This window comes from Branchiostoma lanceolatum, chromosome 8, assembly GCF_035083965.1.
Source record: "Branchiostoma lanceolatum isolate klBraLanc5 chromosome 8, klBraLanc5.hap2, whole genome shotgun sequence".
NCBI classification, from domain to species: Eukaryota; Metazoa; Chordata; class Leptocardii; order Amphioxiformes; family Branchiostomatidae; genus Branchiostoma; species Branchiostoma lanceolatum.
Window position 1 is genome coordinate 6126740 of NC_089729.1, and position 23203 is coordinate 6149942.

General features: G+C 43.8%; 3 protein-coding genes and 2 long non-coding RNA genes across 8 annotated transcripts; 1 reads left to right on the forward strand and 4 right to left on the reverse strand.

The window, feature by feature from the left end:
- Nucleotides 1-22: 22 nt before the first annotated feature.
- On the reverse strand, nucleotides 23-2272 carry LOC136440119 (uncharacterized). The gene is made up of 2 exons (XR_010756625.1): nucleotides 1468-2272; nucleotides 23-806 (listed from the first exon to the last, which is right to left on the reverse strand). It is a non-coding gene; the product is annotated as an uncharacterized lncRNA (long non-coding RNA).
- Nucleotides 2273-2428: 156 nt separating this feature from the next.
- LOC136440117 (uncharacterized) lies at nucleotides 2429-10737 on the forward strand. 4 transcript variants are annotated; one of them, XM_066435957.1, is made up of 5 exons: nucleotides 2633-3051; nucleotides 3745-3823; nucleotides 6052-7358; nucleotides 7776-9263; nucleotides 10373-10737. In XM_066435957.1, the coding sequence occupies exons 4-5, from the start codon at nucleotides 8869-8871 to the stop codon at nucleotides 10605-10607; spliced, it is 630 nt and encodes a 209-aa protein (XP_066292054.1). In that variant the 5' UTR covers nucleotides 2633-3051; nucleotides 3745-3823; nucleotides 6052-7358; nucleotides 7776-8868; the 3' UTR covers nucleotides 10608-10737. The 4 variants fall into 4 exon arrangements, with proteins under 4 accessions (XP_066292057.1, XP_066292054.1, XP_066292056.1 ...); XM_066435959.1 differs by having other exon boundaries at nucleotides 3757-3823; XM_066435958.1 differs by lacking the exons at nucleotides 2633-3051; nucleotides 3745-3823 and adding an exon at nucleotides 4832-5395 and having other exon boundaries at nucleotides 5920-7358.
- An 818-nt stretch (nucleotides 10738-11555) lies between these two features.
- LOC136440118 (uncharacterized) lies at nucleotides 11556-13833 on the reverse strand. Its single transcript, XR_010756624.1, has 2 exons — nucleotides 13453-13833; nucleotides 11556-12702 (listed from the first exon to the last, which is right to left on the reverse strand). It is a non-coding gene; the product is annotated as an uncharacterized lncRNA (long non-coding RNA).
- A 2563-nt stretch (nucleotides 13834-16396) lies between these two features.
- Nucleotides 16397-18314, reverse strand: LOC136440390 (uncharacterized). The gene is made up of 2 exons (XM_066436412.1): nucleotides 17546-18314; nucleotides 16397-17047 (listed from the first exon to the last, which is right to left on the reverse strand). Exons 1-2 carry the CDS (start codon nucleotides 17890-17892, stop codon nucleotides 16804-16806), a joined length of 591 nt encoding a protein of 196 aa, XP_066292509.1. The 5' UTR covers nucleotides 17893-18314; the 3' UTR covers nucleotides 16397-16803.
- A 1806-nt stretch (nucleotides 18315-20120) lies between these two features.
- On the reverse strand, nucleotides 20121-23084 carry LOC136440084 (inverted formin-2-like). Its single transcript, XM_066435869.1, has 3 exons — nucleotides 22071-23084; nucleotides 20758-21926; nucleotides 20121-20456 (listed from the first exon to the last, which is right to left on the reverse strand). The coding sequence occupies exons 2-3, from the start codon at nucleotides 21138-21140 to the stop codon at nucleotides 20153-20155; spliced, it is 687 nt and encodes a 228-aa protein (XP_066291966.1). The 5' UTR covers nucleotides 21141-21926; nucleotides 22071-23084; the 3' UTR covers nucleotides 20121-20152.
- Nucleotides 23085-23203: the final 119 nt, after the last annotated feature.

Consider the following 23203-nt stretch of genomic DNA (forward strand, 5'->3'; position numbering starts at 1 on the left):
GAAATCACAAGCAATCGAAATAGTACAAGGAGATCTATCAAATCCTATTTTATTTATCTATCTTTGGAAATTTTTGGACGGGATGGCAAAACAGGTATAAAGATCTTTGTAAATTACCATCCCAGGTAACATTATGTACAGACAAAAATTACATTAATCATATAATCGTTTTCTTTGTAATATAGATTATTAAAATTACAATTCCAATTCAAAAATTAAATTACATCATAAGGTACATTTGCGTTTTACAATTATAAAATCGCAATCATCCGCTGTGTCAAAATTACTTTGTTTTACATGTTTGTGGCAAGAAACTAAACATCTATCACCCAAAAGACTCGTAGTAACGTAAATAAGCCTATTCGGTAGTGTCAATTGTATGTATGGGGGATAAAACTTAGTTACTAGTAATAGAAGTGTAATATCAGAAACCTTTGTCTTAGAAATTGTGCCTATTGTTTTAGAAATTGTGCTTACTCAAACGTTCTAAACACTTAAGTACAAAAACGACATTCCCTCCTGTTCTTGAATAGTACAAGTCATCAGCACATCTAAGCATTTTGAATTTCACCGTGAAAATAAAACAATTCCTGGGAGGTTTAATTTAATCTTTCAACACGGCATCCTCGTAAGATGGAGGCGGTGGCTCGTTGTCAGCATCAAGTCGTGGTGCGACGTCTGGCGACGGCACGACTGGGTACTGCTGAGTCGAACGAGCTTCGTGGTACGTGGGCAGGTCGGCTTGTAAAGTAACCGGGCGGGAAGGGGTTTCTGTGGTGGTGGTGGCTGTGGTCTGGGGATACAAGCTGAACGGAGAGAGTACAAAAAGCCAGACGATACATTGGTTACCAGAATTGATTGACTGCAAATCAAGCACAGATTGAAACGGTCTCTTAACAAAAGGCTATGGACGCAAGTACAATAGCTACTGACAAAGATAGCAAGAACAAGAGTACTTGAACAACCCCATACTTTCGCTAACAGCCGTGTTCAAATTACCTATGCGAATGACAATTTGCATAACTCATCATCATCAGTATAATATGCACCTGTACTTACAGTTGTCATAAATATGAGATTCCTATGGTCCCATACACCACGGAGGGAGGCCAAATCTATCGCGCAGCATGATCACACTATGGTTAGAGCTTCGTGTCACCTCGATGATAAGATACAATCATTTCAGATAAAGAAAACGCGTGCACTGTTACTTTATTCACATATCTCAGTATCAATCAATACACCTGTTGCCATGGTCTGTAGTGTCACCTAGATGATAAGATACCTTCATTTAAGATAAAGAAAACGTGTGTACCGTTACTTTATTGATATATCTCAATATCAAATCAATACCCCTGTCAGTTCTGGCTTGTTCCTTGTAGATCCAGGATATTGTGTAGACTAATATTTACCTAGCACATTGAATCCGTACATGGCGCTGTTAAAAGGTGTTGATAAGATACGTACTTGAGAAGTGCGGCAGGTGGCACCCCAGGTCGCCGCTGGTTGGCCCGTCTCCTTTGTTGAATCTGCTTGCTCACAGCACAGTTGAATATCGGATAGCAGAGCATGATTGGTAGCGGCAGCACTGCAACTACTATCCCTAACACAACGGGTTCCACTGTGAGCGCAAGCAACAAACCCAAGCCAAAAACTATAACTGCTGCCATGAACACGTAACGAGCATATCGTAGTCGTTTGTCGTCTTCTTCCAAGGCCTGAAATGTGCGCCATCCGATCATTATGGGAGAGTGTTGTACAGTCAACCAACGTTATAAGCGTTACCTACGGTGTCAGCAACTTAATAAGTGACGCATTTACACACTCGCGTAAGGCAGTGTGCGACAGGTTGAAGTTCCTTGTTGGTCTAAACTATGTTGAGAAGGACAGTGGTGCTACGTAAGATTGTCTGAATGTTGTTCAATGAAGGTCCAGTCACCGCTGGAGTCGGACAGTTTGTTACATGCAATTGTTTATCTTCCGGGTTCGAACAAAGAGGTCTCACATAACAGTTCTGTTACTTTACGGCCAAGACACAAAGCTGTAAAGCAGGTTATGCACGTAAGAGTAGGGGTATTTTTATGCTCCTTTTAGGGTGCCCTCTTCCATTATGAAAACTCACATGTGCCATGCTTGGTGATGTCTATTGCAATTCGCTATTACAATTCTTGCAGCACCGTAAAGGTAAAGTAAGTTAGCTGCAATACGGTTAGCTTTCGCAAGAAGTCCTCACACGGAATGGACTAGCCCCCCCCCCCTTTGTGACACCTTGTATGCTTGTAATACACTTTTTTAGTCGACCCCTTCTTTGGTACTTATTGCACAACCTTATTTTCTAGCACCCGGAGAGATTGTGGTAGGTTGGGTCAGAGATTTTATGGCTCGTGAAAGTCTCACGAGTGAAGGTCATGGACATTGGAACTGCTATGCGAGACTATTTACACAAAAATGGCTCGAGCGGGCGCGAGGAAAAACAGATGCTTGTGACACAGCCTTGGACTTCAGTCCACAACCTTCAGGTGAACTGACGTCTTAGACTTCCTGGCTTACCAACTTGATCTTGAAGATCGTGCAGACCTTGGAGGAAACGTGCCAAGCACCCTGAACAAGTAAGGGCAGGTAAACACGCAAGGACAGGTAAACACGCAAGGGCAGGTAAACAACTACTCGGGACAACCACCTGCGGCCACACCGTGACCTGCGAGGTCACTGATCTTTGATAATCACAGTAAACAGTTCACCCTTCTGTCCAGGGACAGCAACAATGTCCACAATTATTCAATGGCGCTGCTTCGCGCCGGTGGATGAAGAAGACAAGCGGTTACGGTATGCTCGCTACGTCATGATCGCAGCGGTGTTTGTGTGCGCCATTGGCCTGGTGATGTGTATCACCCTGTCCATAGCGGGGTTGGCCTTGGTGCTGTTGGCACTTCTGGTCATGTTGGCTGTAGCCGGGCTCAACATGTATGTGTGCTGGCAGAATAGACAGGAAAGACTGGCCCGGAGTCATCGGCAGCCTGAGGTCCCAACTACAGCAATGCACCGGCATGAGTACGTATTTAACAGCTTATCTCAGTCACTAGTAGAGTAGAGTGAGAGTATAATAGACTTGATTCGGCCAGGTAAGAACTCTAGGTTCCAGTTTGGGCCGCCCTTAAGTTCCGGCTAACCGTTAGGTATTAAAACATGGGCGGGGCACTCCTGACAGACATGCCATGATTCACGGGCACGTGCATGATTCAGTTACTCAGTCTGACAACTTTGATTTAGAACACTGGGATTTCTGGGAGCATTGGATTCCATTATTCGCCGTATTTTTCTCACTTAGTCCGTCTTTGTGTCCATTTTGGGTCGCTCAGCTATAGATGATTTGCTTTTTTTCTGGCGAACAATGTTTTCTGATAAACTGCCTTTTCTAATTAACTGTTTTGATCATGTTCGGTTGTCGGTTTTGTCCCCGGCTACACCAAAAAGGCCACACCTGTTATTGGAAGGGATATGCTAAAATGTAACAGTTAGGAAAAGCTCTCTATCAGCTCAGAGTACTCTGTCTCAGGGTGCCTATGATAAGACGGCCATTTAATGTTCAGTCATTGAATAATCACTCGAGTCAACGTTAGCCTGAGTGCCAGCCTTTTTAGCTTCCGTACGCTACCCAAGCTGCGGAGCTTGGATAGCGTACGGAAGCTAAAAAGGCTGGCACTCAGGCTAAGTCAACGTAATGTAATCGTGTGTTTTCTTCAGCCTGGGTACAAGTGATGGCGGACAGGACGCTACTCTACAAGCCGATCTCCCCACGTACCACGAAGCAGGGTTCCAGCAGGTCCCAGTAGTTCCACCACCCCGCCCTGTTGCTGACAATGAGCCGCCCCCTCCGTCTTACCAGGACGCTGTGTCCTCAAAGAGTTAGAAACGTCAGCTGTAATTTTTTTCACAAACACTGTGTACTCACCATTTGTTTTGTTGTTTTCTACTACTGTTACCGAAGGTCAGGAAGATATTAAGCGGTTCTGTATATAATTTGCTTATTGGCTGTTCACCTCTCTTCTGCAATGACGAAAAGCATCAGAAACTTCGGTGCGAGATTCTTTGTAATTTAGGATCAGAGGTCAAGGCCACCAGTGGAACGTAGAAAACATATCCTCAGGATTTTTTTCTTGATTTTGCTGTATTACACAGACAAGATGATGATTGTTATTGCTGTGTCAGTCCTTATCCTGGTAAAATTCGTCTTATCCGTGGAGAGGCCTGTGAAGAATATCCCAAAAATAAACTTTGGGTGAAAATTTCTTTTGATTGATTGATTGCTTTTGAATGATTGTTTTCACAAAGAATAAGGTTTCCAAAGAAAATGTCAACTGAGTCTGTTGGTCAGTCTTGCCTGCAAGGTACCTATTCCATCGGAAACATTGGATTGTCCGGAAAACGATGCTTGGAGAAGAGCCACTATGCCCCCTTCCTGAGAAAGAGTCAGATTGGCTGCTCTTCAAGCAGAGGTTGCCGGGTGGAGAAGATTGTGACCTTTTTATCATAAGTCCCGTTTTCTGTCGGCACTCTCTTCTTGGTGGAGAGTCCCGACAGAAAACGGGGCATATAATAAAAAGGTCATGATCTTCTCCACCAACCTCTGCATGGAGAGTAAGATTGGCCACAAGTCGTGAAAAAAATCCGAACCGGATTCGAACGAAATGGTCTCACATAGCAGTTCGGTTTGTTTACGCAAGAGGCATGGATTACTGGACCGTACATGATTTGGAGATGAAGTAGCCTGGATGGCAGACGACCGCGGCCGGGTAAGCTACCGGTAATAGCCCCGCCATCACAGTTAGCACGCGGCACCTAATTATCTTTTGCGCGATAGATATTAGAGATCGGGTGTCAAGAGAGATCGGGTCACCTCTATACCGCGTATGTGGCCTCCCCCGGCCCATGGGGTTATCGTCTAGTACGAGGGGTCTGGTATCCAGACTAGAGATGGAGGAAAACGTGCCAGTCACTCTGAACAAGTAAGGGGCAGGTAACAACAACCGGGAACAACTACCTGCGGCCATACCGTGACCCGCAAACATTCTTGAGGTCACTGATCTTGGATAATCACGGTAAACAGCTCATCCTTCTGTCATGTCTGTCTAGCGACAGTAACAATGTCCGCGCCAACGGAAGAAGACGACAGACGGTTACAATATGCTCGCTACGTGCTGATCGCAGCGGTGTTCGTGTGCGCCATTGGCCTGGTGCTGTGTATCACCCTCTCCATAGCGGGGTTGACCTTGGTGCTGTTGGCACTTCTGGTCATGTTCGCTGTAGCCATGCTTAACTGTTATGTGACCATGCAGAGGAGAGAAGAAAGATTGTCCCGGAGCCATCGACAGCCTGAGTTTCCAACTGCAGCAAAGTACGTACTATATAGCTAGTATTCAACATCAGTCAACTCAGGTAAATGTAGGTCACAGTGCTATAGACAGGATTGGTCGCCGTAATGTGCATGATTCAGTTATACAGTCTGACAAATTTGATTTAGAATCAATTTCTATAGCTAGCAGCATGGGATTCCACTATTCGCCGTAATGATGTATCTTGGTGCCATTTTGGGAAGATAGATACTACATGTATTTGTATTTTCTGGCGGACAATATGTTCTGATAAAGGTTTTCTTTCTTCTAAATAGTTTTATCATGTTGTCTGTTTTTGCCCCTGGCAAAATAGAGGGACCGCAGAAAGGATAAAGAAAGAGTGCCCCCGGCCTATCCGATCAGTGTTTTGGAAGGGATATGCTAAGATGAACAGTAATGAAAAGTTCTCTTGCTAGAACAACTTGAAGTACTCAGTGTGCCTGTCAAGTATGGTCATCTCCTTGTTTCGTTTTAATCATAATTACTTGAGGTCAACTGAATCGTAACCATGTACTCTTTTCTTCAGCTTGTATCCCCAGATCACCACTCCCACCAACATAGGAGCCCCTTCCCGCCCGGGTACAAGCCGGGTACAAGCCGGGTACAAGCCGCTTAACAAGCCGATCTCCCCATGTACCACGAAGCAGGGTTCCAGCAGTACCCAGCAGTTCCAGCGCCAGACGTTCCACCACCCCGCCCTGTTGCTGACAATGAGCCGCCCCCTCCGTCTTACCAGGACGCTGTGTCCTCAAAGAGTTAGAAAACGCTGGCTGCAATTTTCCACATACACTATGTACTTTTCATATGTTTTTTTCTCTATTTAATACTGTTACCGAAGGCCAAGAAGATATTAAGCTGCTCTGTATTCAATTTTCTTCATCGCGGGTCGGCTTTCTTCTTCGATGACGAAAAGCATCAGAAACTTCGGTGCGAGACTGTATGCCTATAAGTTATGTACGATCAGAAGCCAAGTCAAGGTTACACATGTTTATCCAAAGGCCGCTACAGCCGCTCGGACTTGGCTATGTCGTTAAACCCATATATAGTTCTCTTTTTTGAAACTCTACCTCGATGTACGGAACATTTTTTTTGTAGACAAAGACAGCACAATAGTACTAGTATATTTTCCTTACTTTACGCTGTAATTGTTGCTGACCTTAATTGATGTGACTAAATAACGTTATGTATATTGTAAGCAGCTCTACATTTTTTTAATTGTCCATCGAACTGTAGGTTTGTCATGAACTTCAGGTTATACAAGCATGTAATTAAATCGTTGTATGGCAAACTATGCTGGTGTGAAGGTCAGTCTAATTCATGTGCGCAAAAAGTTACATGTAATCAAATAATAAAAAAGACCAAGCATCGTTTTCCGGACAATCCAATGTTTCCGATAGTGTGGTGTCTTGCCACTGACCAACTGACTCTTTGACACTGCTGTGACAACTTGCTTACATTGTCGTCCCCACCTTCGTTACTGATTGTACTAGCAACCTAGTAGATTTTGTTATGTAGGAGGTTAGGTATGAGATTTTATTTCTCATGAAAGTCTCAGTCATGCAATGTCATGAACATTGCAACTGCAATGTGAGACTATCTACACAAGACTGTGAACATTCTTGAGGGCACTGATCTTGGACAGTCACGGTGAACAGTCCGCCCTTCTGTCTAGCGAGCTGCGGGAGCAACAATGTCCGATACAAGGCGCTGCTTCGCGCCAACGGACGAAGAGGAAGACGACAGACGGTTACACTATGCTCGCTACGTGCTGATCGCAGCGGCGTTGGTGTTCGCCCTTGGCCTGGCGCTGTGTCTCACCCTCTCCATAGCGGGGTTAGCCTTGGTCATGTTGGCACTGTTGGTTATGTTCGCTGTAGCCATGCTCCACTGTTGTGTGTGCATGAAGAGGAGAGAAGAAAGACTGGCCCGGAGCCATCGACAGTCTGAGGTCCCAACTGCAGCAAAGTACGTATTCATCAGTTCTTAATCACCCGGGTAAAGGCAGGTCACTTCTATAGGCAGAATTGGCACGTGCATGATTCAGTTACGCAGTCTGACAAATTTGATTTGGAATAATGTCTCAATTTCTAGCAGCTTGGGGTTCCACAATTCGCCGTAATAATTGGCGCCATTTTGGGTCACTCTATACTATTTGCATTTTCTGACGGACAATATTTTCTGATAAACTTTTTTTTTTCTAAATAACCTGTTTTGATAATGTTGTCCGTTTTGCCCCAGGCAAAATAGAGGTTCCACAGCAGAAAGGATACCAGGTTGAAGAAAGAGTGCCCCCTATCCGATATGTGTTTTGGATATGCTTAGATGAACAGTTAGGAAAGATTCTCTTGCTATAGCAGCTTCAAGTACTTGTTTCATTTTCAGTCACCCAGTCGTACCAGCGCCAGACGTTCCACCACCCCGCCCTGTTGCTGACAATGAGCCGTCTTACCAGGACGTTGACGTTGAGTCCTCAAAGAGTTAGAAAAAGCCGGCTACAATTTTGCCACAAACACTGTACACGTTTCATACGTTGTTTATTGTATTGCTGTTACCGAAGGCAAAGAAGATCTCAAACTGTTATGTCAATGATTTGCTTCATGGCTGTTTTCACCTCTCTTCTGCAATGACGAAAAGCATCAGCAACTTCGGTGCGAGACTGCAGCTGCTTGCCTATAAGTCATTTACGATCAGAAGTCAAGTCAAGGTTAACGGTACACATGTTTGTCCAAAGGCCGCTAAACCGCTCGGACTTGGCCGTCGTTAAACCCATATATACCTCTCTACAGTAGTTTTTGAAAATCTACCTTGATGTACGTAACATTTTTCGTAGACAAAGACAGCACAATGGTGTGTTTTCCTTACTTAACGCTGTAATTGTTGCTGACCTTAATTGGTGTGACTACGCAGCGTTATATATATATATATATTGTAAGCAGCTCTACATTTTGGGCAATTGTCTCAAACTGCAGGTTTGTCATGAGCTTCAGGTTATACGAGCATGTCATTAAATCGTTTTTGGCAAACTATGCTGGTGTGAAGGCCAGTCTAATTCATTTGCTCAAAAAGTTACATAATGAAATTACAAACTTCCTTCTTATGATAAATTTATTACAGTTTTTTAATGCCATTGTCCCTGATACATCCAGAGTGTATTCCAGCTAGACTGTAGGGCCAAGTGAACACGCTCGTGTGCGAATGAGCTTTTTAGATGAGGTATAAGAATGTCCAATAACTATATTTCCCTCTGTTGCACTCTGCCAATCGACAATTTATTAAATATGAATGCCTACATTAGGCCCTACCATCTGGATAAATATATCAGGCGTATGGTATATAGTGCAGCGGACAGCCTGACGCGACGTACATTCAGGCACGTAACTGTGGCTCAAAGACAACATCTGCGGTGCATCCAACATCGGCAAAGATGGAACCCTATTCAACGCAATTTTTGGATCGCTGTTGAGGGAATGTGAAGATGGAGCCGCCCCCGCCCTACCTCCAGAATTATAATCTCTCATCTCTGCTGACGGGAGGCGTGGAGGACCCGCCAGCGCTGAGAAATGACGTGCGGAGACAATGGGCCGGCTGTGTGTCCTTCATGGGCGTACTGCTTCTCACGGGCGGAATATTCGTACTCAAGGAGAATTTCTCCGCCGTGGGAGGGAAAACAATGATAGCTATAGGTTTGTTAGCCATACTGGGCGCCACAGGAGTCAACTGTTGTCTCAGTATGGCCCAGTGGAAGGGCGAGGAAGACGTGAGAGGTCGTGAGATGGGGCAGGGGCAGCTGGCCACAGCTTCCTCAGCATCATTAGCTCCAGCATCCTCCAGAGCCGAGATGGGGGGATCGTCTCAAAACTGTTTGTCAGGGTAAGCGTTTGTACCTACGTATGGCACGGGAGGAAAATGCGCCATGCATATTCCACCTGTTGAAATGTATTCAGACCCCTGTACATCACGGCATGTCGCAATTTCCATGCACACCCCACAAACAAGGGGTGAACCAGGAATGGTCGCGAGAAAAGGGGATGAGCCTACCGTAATGATGAATTTTGAGAAAATTTATGAATTAAGCAACAGTATGGCTTTTAAATCGGTGCATTGGCCTACAGCAGAAATGTTAGATATGTGTCGAGATGCATGAAGAGCATGTATCAAGAGATGCACATGTAATGTTAGCTTTCTGATGGGTTTGAAACATACGCCTTCGCAACAAGCGATGCATGTATAAGGGCAAAATTTAATCAGTATTTTCCCTCAAACTGACGCTTGAGTTACTTACAATGATTCATTGCCGATGATATCCGTATATTTAGTAAACGTCATATGCAACAAGGTGTCAAAACTGTGTCTGAACAATATATCAACAGTACATGTAGTTGTCAGCCCAACTCAAAATTAAACGAACGATGGTTTGTGGCCAACGTTTTAAGCCGGTCTTGGACAGCGCATGGTAATTAACATGGATAAACTGATCACGACGAGTTAGATGAGCATGAATGATTTCTACCTCGATCCTGCACCTACTATATGTATTCTGCTGCATGATGGAGTCTACGATTGCGAAAAATAGTTCAATTACTTCACCGCAACTTGTCTGTAGCTGAGCATGTTTGATGATCAGTTAGTCCATAACATACGGCATCCGGAGTTGTGCTGAGTCGATAGATTAGGGCTCGCTTTCCCATTTGAATTCATACCAACTAAGCTACAACAAAAAGAAACCGTGATTTCCAATGTTTTGAGGGCGACCATCCAATCTACATAAGTCAATTCCAGCCCTTTAAACATGTCTTTTTTTGGTTGATATTCTTATCAACGTTAACCATTATGTTAATTTAGCTATTGTACAAAGGTTTATCAAAGTAAAGTAAAGTAAAGTAAGTATGATGTTTAACGATGTTTCTTAAGAAAATAATATTTTAGAGACAAAGCATGGCCCGTGAAAATTCATATTTTCATTTTCATTTCCTCCTCAGAACCGAGCTTGCAGGACAACCGGCTGTCTCCTTGTTCCTCAGTGACGAACCGCCCCAATATAACGACAGGCCAGGAGGCCCGCCACCCAAATATCCCGGAACAGAAGACGTCCATGATCAGGCACAATCCTTCAGTTCGACGAGTAACTCTAGTGTAGTGCCAAACGACCTCCCGCCACCGCCATCTTATGAGGACGTCGTGAGAGCCACACAAGCTAGACAGACTAGTTTGTAACCTTAGTGCAATGTCATATCCAAACCTTCACTACAGGAAAACGTTTTAAAGTGTTTTATGTGTACAGTATACCGTATGTTGGGGTAATGGTTTCATGCAAAGAATTACGACTGTATACGGGCACCTCCCCCCCCCCTCCCGAATAATCATTGGTTTGCTAGTTACTACTTCTCGTGGATATGCGAATGAACAAAAATCACTATTTCCACGTGCACACCCTGAACTGTCGCATCCAATAAACGTTCTTAGCTTCAGACATTGACTGCTGAACTTGCAGCAGAGCCCAGGGTACGGCACGCACGCACTTCGGTTTCCGTGATCAATGTCGCCTACCCGGAATGGCGTTTTTTTCCTTGCCGACAATCTTCCCTGTGAGACAACATCACGTTTTTATCGCCCATACCGACGCCTCAGGAACACAATCTGATCCAGCCGCACGATCATTGCGGGCTGAATGGTGCTACTCACTGGGATCAGAACGACCTTGGAGAATTCATGAAACCTTTTTACTTGGATTTCAAACGTTTTGATGATATACAGTCGGTCTGAGCAAGATTACCCTCTGGCTCACAACACGCCATATTGCACATTGGCTCATGTATGGAAATGTGTTTGGCTTTCCTAGTAGTCATTCCCAGTCTCATGAACCCACGAACTTTGTCAACGGTAACGTTCTGTGCGCAACGGTGACGGTCTGTGTGCTGTACTTTGTGAAGGAGATCACATTATTAGATGCTGATTACCTCAAAATATAATGTGATTAATAATTGGTAAATATTTTTTGTCGCTTTGTGGCTTTCAAATTTTCACACAACGTTGAAAGAGACTTTAAAATCATCCAAATGTTTGTGCTAAATTACTTCTTCTGTCTAATTCATTCACTGTCAATGCACTCTGAGAAACAAGATGAAAATCTAACATATCAGTACTGTTTAACATTTGGGTAAGTCCCAACTAATTCAGTGTTGTTTATGTACAGCTTAGCATTTTCAATATCAATGTTTACATTATCATTGTTCTATCCGAAGGATATAAAGATTACTCATTATGAGGTGTACATATGGAGTGTGGACAATACAATCTTATTGGCCAACGTCCCACTGGACAGATTATTTGGTAGAGGTCTTGTCAACTTTGTCATATTATGTGGAAAAGTCGTACAAAAAGTAAGATATCGTTAAGTATGGAACTCTCCAACTTAAGTTGATATATTTGACACGTCCCAACAGACGTTGTTGTGTATATGGTGTAACGGGAATATTGTGACGTTTTATATATATGTGACAGCGATGTATATGCATTATAGTACAGTTGTCAATAAAATTGAATTTTCTTCTGTAACCACGGCCTCTGCTGACTTGGAAAGGAACTACACCTTCTCTCGTTGAGTGGCCGGGAAAATCGTACACACCCTTCATCAACATCTCAGCCTATATTTTCTGGTATATAAAACAGTTTTCTGCAAATTAATTTATAACAATAAAAGCAGACACCATAGATGTATATCTTTATTCCGCACCATCACCTTGTTATGCGACAACAAATTTAAAAATATTAAGAATTACTGGCAAACGTTCTTGTTGTGTTACATTTACATGTAGATATGTGTATGCAATATATACATGTACTAGTAGTTTATTCTGTCCAAAAGATTTCTTCCTACCGAACTAGGCAATCGCAAACAATTGGTTATGTTGTTCACAATCAAGTCACGCAGTAATGAAATTATGAACTTCAATTATACGTTGTCGTTGTGATTCGACACACCATTTGAACGAATTTGTGTCATATTTTCAGTACATTGTTTGAAATAAACTGTTGTCATTTCACGGGGCTTACCGCCTCCTCATACGGCGGTGGAGGGGCCGAGTGGTCGGTGACGTCGCCGCCGATATCCTGGGGGTACTGCATCGTTTGTTCCTGAGTACAACTTTCCAGTGGCTGTGAGGTTTCTGGGTACAAGGGTGGCATTTGTAGCGCTGTCCCTGGGTACGTAGCTGTCGGCATTGTCTGTCCATTGTAGATAACATCATACTGAGGAGGCTCCTCTTCAACGCGGGCGTAAGGTGGTAAGGTAGCCTGTGGGTCCCCATACCTGAAAACAATAGGAGTAATACACAATGGATTTGGACAATTACCCTCTACAGAAGCGGTTTTAAGGACCGAACAATATCTTTGTCGGGGGGGGGGGGGTGTGAAATGGAAAACGACGTTGTGTCGGGAAGATAAAAATGTATTCTTTGTACAACAGTATTAGTAGAAAGAAGCCGCTATCATCCAAAACGAATTCCCAGAACATTTTTCTCACATAATTTCCATCAAACCTCCCTGATTGGCCCCAAACAAAATAAAGTGTTAACTGTACACTATATATATAACAGCCAAGACGACAATACATTACTCTAAGATTGAAGACAATGTCGTCAAGATGACCATGTACATGTTGCTATGTTTGTATAGTAAACATAATATGTATAGACGATTGAACGAAAAAGGAGGTCGTCCCTTAACTGGAATTGGGGCTAATACATAAGGATGAAAGGTGAAGCAGATAAACCGGAAATGTAACTTTTATCAGGACAAACATAGTACTGTAGCCAACAGAACGAGAAGAAAGACTTCGTGTAGTATTAATTGTGTTACGTTAAGAATATTTCCAATGTAGATAGTATCATCTTTTAGAACTGTTTAGAAATAAACTATTTAAAAAAAAGTCGAGATGGTAACTTCCCTAACAACACTTGCACATTTGTACATAGTTCGACTAGACCAAAAATAGGTCATAAACAAAATGAACGATTTATGAGCTTTTCGGGTCGAAACGATAAACAAATCCAGCACGTACCTCAATAGTGTCGTTGACGGTTGTTCAAAATCATTAAGCGCCTCTGTAGCACACTGTTCCCCTGGGCCGGACCTATGGTGAGCCCTGGCATGACAACAACACTCGAACAAGACAGCACCGACGAACAGCGGCGTTGCAACGCCCACCAAAACCTGTGATACTATGATGGAGTATCGGTACACCAAAATCACCACGACAGCGAAAAAAACGAACGTCAGCGCCAGCACACATTGTCTTACTCGTTTTCTCTTGCTCTCGTCTGATCGATTCAAATCTGTCGGTAGCGCGGAAAGAGGCAGCATTACTGGTGTGGTGGTGCTGTGGACAGCGCCTACTCAGCGATGAGTAATCTGTGCCTATCAATTTCCCATTGGCTCCCACGAGTAAAGGCCCCCTCTCACTGGGCTCCGGTACTGCGGCGGCACTGCCGCGGTAGATTTTTACGGCACCGTCGCGTTTCTTTCACCAATTTTCATTTGCACTCTCACTGACGTGCGGCGCATTTGCGTTTGAAGCCCAGATGAGCAAGTTATTGAATGAACCTTATTGTTCGACAATCGTATATGGTACAATATATGGCACTAAATCAACAATACTGCAAGGCTAACCTATCCTACAATTATAAGTACAAAACATTATCGATAACAGTGTATGAATTACAATAAAGCCATGTATGGATGATTTTTTCCCTCGCTTTTAGGATGAAGTATAATGAAATTGACTTATGTAGGTGGTATTGGAGTTGGACATGACAACAATACATGGGACATATCGTTCTGTGTACCAGATAGGCTGAAGTTTGCCTTAGTAGTAATACTTTGTAATAGCGCATCTGTCTCTTTGCCATAAGTGGGACAGGCCATTGCGATTACAAATTGAAATTCATCTTCAATATTTTCATTACATGTGGGACACAATCTGTGAGTGCCTGGTGTGTTGTGGTGTCGATCCTTTTCAACTTCTAGACAAGGTGCGATGATTCTCAGTGTAGTTATGCTTATTGGTTTATTATGATTTGATGTGATATAGTCTTCCCTACCAAAGTGATTCTTGATTTTATAAAATGTGTGGAGTTTACTAATGTTTCTAAGTGGTTCCCTCCAGCCAGGGAGAAACGTGAGTTTCACACTTTCTTTAAATGTATATCCAAAACGGTTGCTATTAACGTTAACTGCGGGGCTAAGCCAAACATGTCTACATAATATGTCCTGAATGTGAGTAGCCCAGTCATTTTCTTCTTCGAATGATGAAGTGTGGTATGTTTTTTTTAATAATCCTGTTAGTAGGCAAATTACTTAATCTAAGCGAGAGTATCTAATCAACTATGTTTGACTATCAACGATCAATAGGAATTCTTCTAATTCACCCCTTACGTACGGCGAAACATTGAGTAACATTTGCGATACAGTGCCTGACTGGTATATCAAGTTCAGTTTATCACTGTATTTCTTGAATGGCACAAGAGCAGGGCGAGTGCATGTAGACGAGTGGTCTGATTCCTTTCCTGAGTCTATCAACTTCCGCACTGGAATAAATGTACAATGCAGAGATCTAATTTTCAGTGGGATAAAGCAATATCCCAAATGAAAATATCAGAGGATCTACAGCTACAATCCTCAACCTCACTACAATGCAGTAAATTAGGTTTAACCAAACTCTCAAACAGATCAATAGCTAGGGAAATGGACCGATTGTAGTTTGCATTTGATGGTAGTGCTTTCAATTAATCAGAAATCGCAGTGCTGTCAATGGATCAAAATACAATGCAAAATTATTTTTAAAAATGCATCAAAAATTGATTTCAAGTGATAAAAGGATTTTCACTTATGACACTTGGTGCAATAAAGGTAACATGTTATAGAATATACGTATAACCTTGAAACTGACATATCACTTTTACACAATAGCCTGCGCGGTGAGCTCCCGGTAAACTCCCGGCGAGCGCGCGGCACTTTGCCACTTGCGTTTTTTTTCAAATTTTGAAAAAAATCGCCATTTCAACCGGCACGCCGGCGGTGTGGACCGGCACTGGTACGGCACTGAGACGTCACTAGGACGGTACGCTGAGGTCTGTGCACGGCACTGCGACGGTAGCCATTTCCAAGCTACCGCACGTTACCGCCACAGTACCGCAGCCCAATGAGAGGGGGCCTTAACTGCTAAAGAATCGTGGATTTCGCATGAATGGAATTCTGCTGCTAACGTTCCGAAGAAGGTATGACAGACATAACGTTACATGTATCTTCTTCTGCTAGAAGTCAATCTGACGTTTTTACCAGGACAGACAGACGGTACCATGAACAGGTGTATTCACCTAACGCGATCTGCTCATCGATGACACCAAGGTCTTGGGTATTTTCCAAGAGAACCGTTCTGTCGATCGCAGGACTAATCGCGACACGTTACAGTACTAGTGTCCACTCTGCAACCCTCTGAGACTAACAGTTCTGTTACGTTTAGGTAAGGCTGCAGCTGGAAGACGACCCTTGTCAGAACTGGAGCTGGCAACATCCGATCGTGTTTTGTTGCGCAGGTCTTTAGGGAGAAGACCAACCGGGTCAGCCAGATCTGCTTACCTGTGACATATTTACGGAACATAAAGCCTGAGGCCACAGCTCGCTGAAAAGTGGTAGGTTTGTTGCCCACCCCGTGTCACCCTTCTCATTAAGGACAGCAATCTAAGAACCTTAACATCCTCATCCTCCCAACGTTTGGTGCTGAAGTGCGTATGTAGTTTATGTCTCCACTTCATCTTGTTCGAGTGTGTAAACTACATGTATTGCTGTCAGCAACATCATTACACAACGTGCGTGCATACCCTTTAATTCGAAATAGCCATGGCATATAATGACGAAGAAATAAATCACCTTCTTACTCTCTTAAAAAGTACGCTTTAGTGACTTTATCAATACACCGAGCGAAATAAAAGTCGGAGTCACAGAGATAAGTAGAAATATTGCATACTTTATTGCAGTTATAAGTACAAAATTTGAATAAAATTTACATTTCAAACACATTAATATGGGGTTAAAACATGTTTTGTTGGGAATAACAAATGTTACGTGCTACATACATCTTGTAAAGGTTATGCTACATGCTCTGTACTTGCTCCTAAATTTATCTGACACATTTACATCAAACGATTCAAAGTAATATGTATACACGTGTTCTGTGTAATGATACATAGTTCTCATAATACAAAGTTATTGGCAATGAGAAAGTTACTTTGGCTTTAAAACTGATACAGATGATTGATTTGACACTTCGCTTGGACACGAAAATTTCAGCTTATTTTAATCCATGGCTAGTTTAGATGTTTTCGATCAATAACCTATTAACATATAGACTCTATCATTTTGCAGAATTCACTGCCTCCTCATATGAAGGTGGTGGTTGGTAGCCCTCTGTTGTAACACCAGCAGGATATACGCAAGTACTCCTATTGTGGTACTCCCCTGGGTCCTGTGGGTACCTAGGCTGAGGCCCAGGGTACCCCACTATCGGTGGTAATTCATGGTAGGGAGGTGCTTCTTCGTACTGAGGCAGGTCCTCTCTACTGGTGTAGGGTGGTAATGTTGTCTGAGGGGTGGGATTGCTGGGGAAATCACGGAAAAGAATGGCACAGGTTGGTGCATCATAGTATTAGAACATCATGTTAATCAAGGACTGTAATGTTGATGTATAATAGGATCCTTGTTTTTCTTGTTCTTTTTTCTATCTTTCAAAGTCACTCTCACACAAGTACAGCAGAAAGACGTAATGATTTTCTCCCTACATCTGCTTGAAAATTATGCAAATACCATCGCCCTTCAGGTGGGATTTTAGCCCAAGGCTGTCAGTGGCAAACACAGACTGCAAGACAACACATCATAACATGGTCGATAAGAGCAAGGTGTGCGTAGAGTACCTATGTACATGTTATGATGTTTTAAGTAATAGACCTATCCTATGTACATGTAATGTACCTTAAGTATGTAACGAGTAATGAGAACTAGTATTTGTCTCGATGCGCATTTGTTTACATATCTGAGGTTGTAAACAATAAAGCTTGTTTTCCATGTCACCTTCTTTTGAAATAGGAATACAGTCTTACCTAGAAGCCGGCTCAATCCTGGGCATCACCGTTCCGGGTAGGGCGTCTTGCATGTCCTGTGGACACACGGCCGCGATCCTGGACTCCCGGTCGTTGTTTCGTCTACACGTTTTGTTTACACTCAGACAACAGCTGAACACACCAACAAAAAACACCAGCAGCGCGGTAAAACAGACGATGATCTGTCCGGCGATCATGGAAACCCTGCTCATGACGATGATCCCGGCTGTGAACAGAGTGACTGTTCCTATGATCATCAAACATCGGGTCCTGCGCCTTTTGGTGAAGGCCTCCTCCGCCTCTTCTTCGACTCTCTCAACCCTCACTAACGACGACAAGGGGATCATTTTCTTCACTTCACCTGGGATCTTCAGGTGTTACAGTACGTGTGGCAGGTGTGCAGTCTTCCCGTGGACATATACGAGCTAGAAAAAGGCTTGACATCAACGTATGTCCGTAGCCAAACCGACACAACTTGGCCTAGGCCCCTAGCAGTTGAAAACTTGGCGCCAGTTCGCCATGTTGGATTCCACATTCCGGCAATGCACAAAGTCAATCTCGCAAGTTTACAGGCAGACCCTGTGCCGAAATGAAACAGAAAAGCTGCTGAATTCTCTCAGCTATGTCCGTGAAACATCTGGGTACACATCTTGGAGATTTGGAGACGAAAACCCCTACCTACCGTGAAGTGTTTTGAAGTTATGTAAGGAAATTTACAGCTGGCAGTGCGATCCCCACCCTGGTCAAAGTTCAGCTTGCAGAGACGGGCTCACGTTAAACACGGGGGTGGCCAGGTTGTCAGATAAAAAAAATCTTAACACTAACAGTGTCCAAGCATAAATACGACAGAAATCTATCCTGTTCCACGTAAACTGTACATAGAAGCACTATCGATTAAAGAAATGGTGCACGTGTGTCTATCAACCGTGACAATGTTATAACTGTAAATAATATAACAGTAAGCGTGACCAAGTGATGACCAACGACACATTTCACATGTAGGACCTTGCGTCTTTGTTTAGGCCATACAGATCTGAAGGTCGGATTTTGCCAAGAGCAATATATTGTTCTGTTTTTGCTCAATATCAAACCTGATTAAAAGCTCACCGGCGGTTTTGTTTGTGTATTCTTCCGCTACACCGTTTTGATAAGGTACCCGTAACACAGTGACACTATATAAAGGTTCGGTCAAATTAACGTTTAATGGAGTGAGGTACCAGATGGAGGGAACTACAACGTAGTCCGTGGCGTATGCCCAAGGATGGGCAGTAGGCTTACATTGTAAGTAAGTAAGTAGGTAGTGAGGTACAATGAAGTATCTGACTGAATAGGCTAGGTCAGAACGTAGTCTGAACAAGGAGGGGTCTGAGTAACCGACCTGATGCAAAACAATTAACTAAAATCTAATCATTTCCAGGTCTCATCAAGATCTACCCACCTACCAAATATCAAGACAATCCATCAAGCCTTCTCCAGTTATTCTGCTTCTTTACAAACACACATACAAACGCTACCCTGTGCATGACCTTCTCGACGAAGGTAATGATGATGCGCAAGTGTGGTATTACAAAACGGTAAAATTGTAAGTTATACCAGAGGCCAAGTACCACTTGATACAATGATTGGAGTAGAAAATAATAACGCTTGGGACGTACAAGCACTATCGGTGAAATTTACTTCATTTTGCGCTTCTATCATAAACCCTGTCGCCGGTATATCATACTATCCACCTTCACTGAGAGTGCGCTCTCCATCTCAGTTTTGCGCACCGCGACAAGTATCAAGACAATCCATCCAGGCGTTATCGTCTTCACGAGACGGAACACACACGTGTACACACGAACGCTGTGCAAAGCATTCTTCTCGGCGAAGGTAATAATCACACGTTGGTGTTTTATAGGTTATCCGAAGTTCTGTTCCCCCATATCAATATAACTTGTTGGTACAGCAAACCCTTCCATACGTAAAGCAAACAATAAAAGGTAAAGTAAACAAGGCTCTATTGTGGGAACAAGTTTGCATAGTTGGTTGACTAACGAATGTGTTTGTTTATGGTAGATATCTACATGTACACCACAACATCAGTTTTGAATACAAGGTCCCTATGGATAATAAAGAGTTTTAATGGAAGAATAATTAGTTCGAAAAGTTAATATGAAAAGTTAATACGAACAAAATACTCAAATGAAAATACTGGCGCCACTGTACCTTATTGATACCTAGGTTCATTCATGTTTACATAGTAAGTCATAGTAGCGTCGTAACTAGTCAACTTTAAAGCGCTGCATAAATCATGCGATATACTGACTTTGAGCCACTTTCCATCTGGCTGGCTTTTTACCGCTAAGCAGACATGTATATTTGTTGAGCAGAGAAGAATCTCCGTTTGAATCATAACCGACATAACCGACGTTAGAATTAAGTCCATTTAGCTTTCTGTTTTCGTTTCGTGATATGTGACAGGTGCAATTTCTGTGGCTACAAATTTAAGTTCGTAAGAGACGGTGCAGGAGAAGAATGTCTGTAATATTTCATAAATGATCTCCGTATTCTATATGAATCGGACCTACAATTCTTAGGTCACAAGAACGAAAAGAACTCTCTCCGTCAGTTTTTCGGGTTCATAGCGTCCTCATAAGATGGGGGAGGTGGGTAGGCAGGGTGGGTGAGCGGGACCTGTGCCAGGTACTGTGGTGGCGGGGGCATGGCGTAGTCCTGCGGTGGTACTACTGACGGTACCCCTGGGTACGGATGTGGTACCGGTGGTAGTCCAGGGTAACCTGGTAGCTGTACGGTACCAATCGAAGTTGGGCCTGGGTAAGCCGGATATTGTTCTCCGTAGGTAAAACCAGACGTAAAACCGTACTGAGTCTGGACTGGTGGAGCGGCGTCTGAAGAAGGCGTTGGATATCTGGGGAAGGAGAAAGAGGTATGAGTCTGTGACACATGGGTAGCATGTGACACATATCAAGACCACCAACCAACTGAATACTTCAGCCCGTGCATATTGTAAATTTGTCATGGGTAAGTGATTGGTCACGAGCGAGAACATCAAGTTGAAAAGTGAAACTATAACGATACTGAATATTTCGAAAAATACACCGTGTTCTTGATTCTTAATCCACCCGACTTGATATACGTCTTTGAATGTTCATATCAAAAATAGTTGGTAAGATATTTATTTGATAAGTTATTGCTATATTAAACCTTACCCGATGGATGGCGGTGTTGTCGTCACGGTCTGCAGCCCCCCTGTCCGTGTGCACTGCTGTGGTTGTGTGTTCACGGTCGCCGTCTTCCTCATGTGCACGATGGAGAACGCTAAACTCACGAACACCAGTCCAGCTCCCGTGATCAGAATGATCCCCCAGATCATGGACCAAGACGTGAAGACGTAAACTCCCGACAGAATCACGACAAAGGCCACAAAGGACATGAGGCGAGCCATGTTGATCCGCCTGTCCAGTGCGGGGTTTCCAGTGGCGGGTGCCCGGAACATAGCGGTGCCACCACCACCGCCTCTGCCCCGGTGATGTGCGCGCCGATGCCGCCGAGCCCGGCCCCGACGTCCGCCACCGCCCTCTCCCTTCCCCATGGCGGCCAAGTGGCTCCGCTAAATGTTTGACTCGCCCGGGTTCACGCCTGAGAGCGGAACCGCAGCTGCCAGGGCGCCATGTTTGTCCTAGTTAGCTGAGCGGTGTGGGAAATGGCGAGAGAACACACCTGTTACGCAGTACGGTACCAGGTCATAGTACCAAAGTCAAAAAGTTCCCTGGTCTTAATCAAAAGAAATACATTTATATCATGAAGCAAAAAACGATTGACTCGTGTAATACCGATCTATCAAAGTGTTAGAAAGTTGTGAACTTTATCGTCCCATGACGTGACTTAGGCCACCTGTATTATATCTATATTTCGACGGGCACACGGTCCGGGCTATACCATTCAAAACACTGGGGGTGTTTACGTGTTTAATTTCTCAATCTCTTTTGTACTGCCGTTTTCTAAAACTCCCATTAAGTTTTAGGAGGTTGTAGAATGTATACGTTGGTCACATTCGTGCCTTAATTGTGTACTTAACGACTCTTCCCTCGAAGTTCCCCGTCATCTTCCAATGTTCATTGCATCCTCATAAGAAGGGGGAGGGTCGGCAATAGCGGCTTCTGTGTACTGTGGCAGGGTTAAATTGTACTGCTGTGGCCTTGTGTGTACATGTTGCTGTTGTGGCGGTACCTCATTGTACTGTGGCGGTAATTCAAGATGCCCTTGATGTTGCGTTAACGTCACTTGACTCAAATCTGCAAACGGGGAGGATTGCACTCCGTACGGGACACTACACTGCGACTGGTCCGTGGCAGTGATCTCAAAGGATGTGGAGTACCTGAACGAAAAAAAGCCCAAACATTTTATGTCTTGAATTTACATGAAAGGAAGTAATGCTGTTTAATCAAGAGTGTGCCCTTATCATAGTCGTATGTACGGTAACTTACATGTGAGCTATAAATGACTGATTGAGTACCCTTACCTGTCCGTAGGGGGCGCGGCTGTCACTGCTCGTAGTACATCAGCCCAGCCCGTATCCCGTGGCACGTTCCGTGTGGCCAGGGCCCATCCCCTCAGCCGGTGAATGACACAGTGTAAGCCAGCAAAGACCATCGCACCTGTTACGATGATGACGATGCCTCCGGTCAGGGACTGGCGGAGTGCGACGACAAGGCCCACTACCATCAGTACAAACGCTAGTAAGGCTACAAGTCTTGCTGTTTGTACCAGCTTATCGATAGTACTGTGGCCTGTGTTGCCTAATGAGAACAGTCCGCCGCCAGCTCGTGTTCCGACGGGACGACCGCGCCGGCGACGTTGTCGGTGAGCCCTGCCACGTCGGCCGCCACCGCCACTTCCCTTTCCCATTGCTGTTGTTCACGGCGAGATTCAAGCAAGAGCAGTCACGGTCGCCATGTTTTTGTGAAGGGTCGCCCAAGAGTGGAAGTTCAAACTCAGGAATAAAACACCCGCTGATGCTCGTATACCATGGTTTTAACTTCCAGAGTCGCGTAGGTCAACTAGAGAAGTACAAAAAACGCTTTCGAAAACAGCATGCAAAACACTGGGAGCAACAGGTTGGAACTAAACTTTTGACATATGACCCGTCTGAGTGAAGTTTCAGTTTACTTTAAAGATTGCGTCATCATGTAGGCGGTACACCATGTGACGTCGAGCAGGGTAGACGGTTCACTGCGTTCCTTGGGTTAAGAACGACGCTTGTTTTGTCGCAGGAGTCCGTGTCACCGCCAGAGAAAAGTCTACGTGTCTTTTAACTTGGCAATTATAGCAGTCAGAGAAACGCATATCATTTTCCTTCAATATGTATTCAAATACATGTGGCCAGACAGATCCTTCCTTTCGAATCTCTTCACTTAAATCAATGTTTTTCAATTCGTTGATATTGATAGCTTTAAGTTATTCCAAGAACATTTGAATGAGAAACATTCACACATTTCCTCTGTACAGTTGCAACATGCACTTTGTCATCAATTTTGCCCCTTCATGATGCCTGTGATAAAATTCCATGGCATTTTCCATGCCCAGACACTGAGACCTTGTTTTTCACCACTTTGACAATGCTCACTCAATGTTAGATAAAAAGGACACAGACGT

What these genes read in the sequence shown, in the direction of transcription:
- LOC136440117 (XM_066435957.1), top strand. Translation starts at nt 8,869, where the DNA reads ATGGAGCCGCCCCCGCCCTACCTCCAGAATTATAATCTCTCATCTCTG. An exon ending in TCTCAAAACTGTTTGTCAGG is followed by an intron (nt 9,264 to 10,372) that starts GTAAGCGTTTGT and finishes TTTCCTCCTCAG; the next exon opens with AACCGAGCTTGCAGGACAAC.
- LOC136440390 (XM_066436412.1), bottom strand. Translation starts at nt 17,892, where the DNA reads ATGATCCCCTTGTCGTCGTTAGTGAGGGTTGAGAGAGTCGAAGAAGAG. An exon ending in AGGATTGAGCCGGCTTCTAG is followed by an intron (nt 17,048 to 17,545) that starts GTAAGACTGTAT and finishes TGATTTCCCCAG; the next exon opens with CAATCCCACCCCTCAGACAA.
- LOC136440084 (XM_066435869.1), bottom strand. Translation starts at nt 21,140, where the DNA reads ATGGGGAAGGGAGAGGGCGGTGGCGGACGTCGGGGCCGGGCTCGGCGG. An exon ending in ACAACACCGCCATCCATCGG is followed by an intron (nt 20,457 to 20,757) that starts GTAAGGTTTAAT and finishes CTCCTTCCCCAG; the next exon opens with ATATCCAACGCCTTCTTCAG.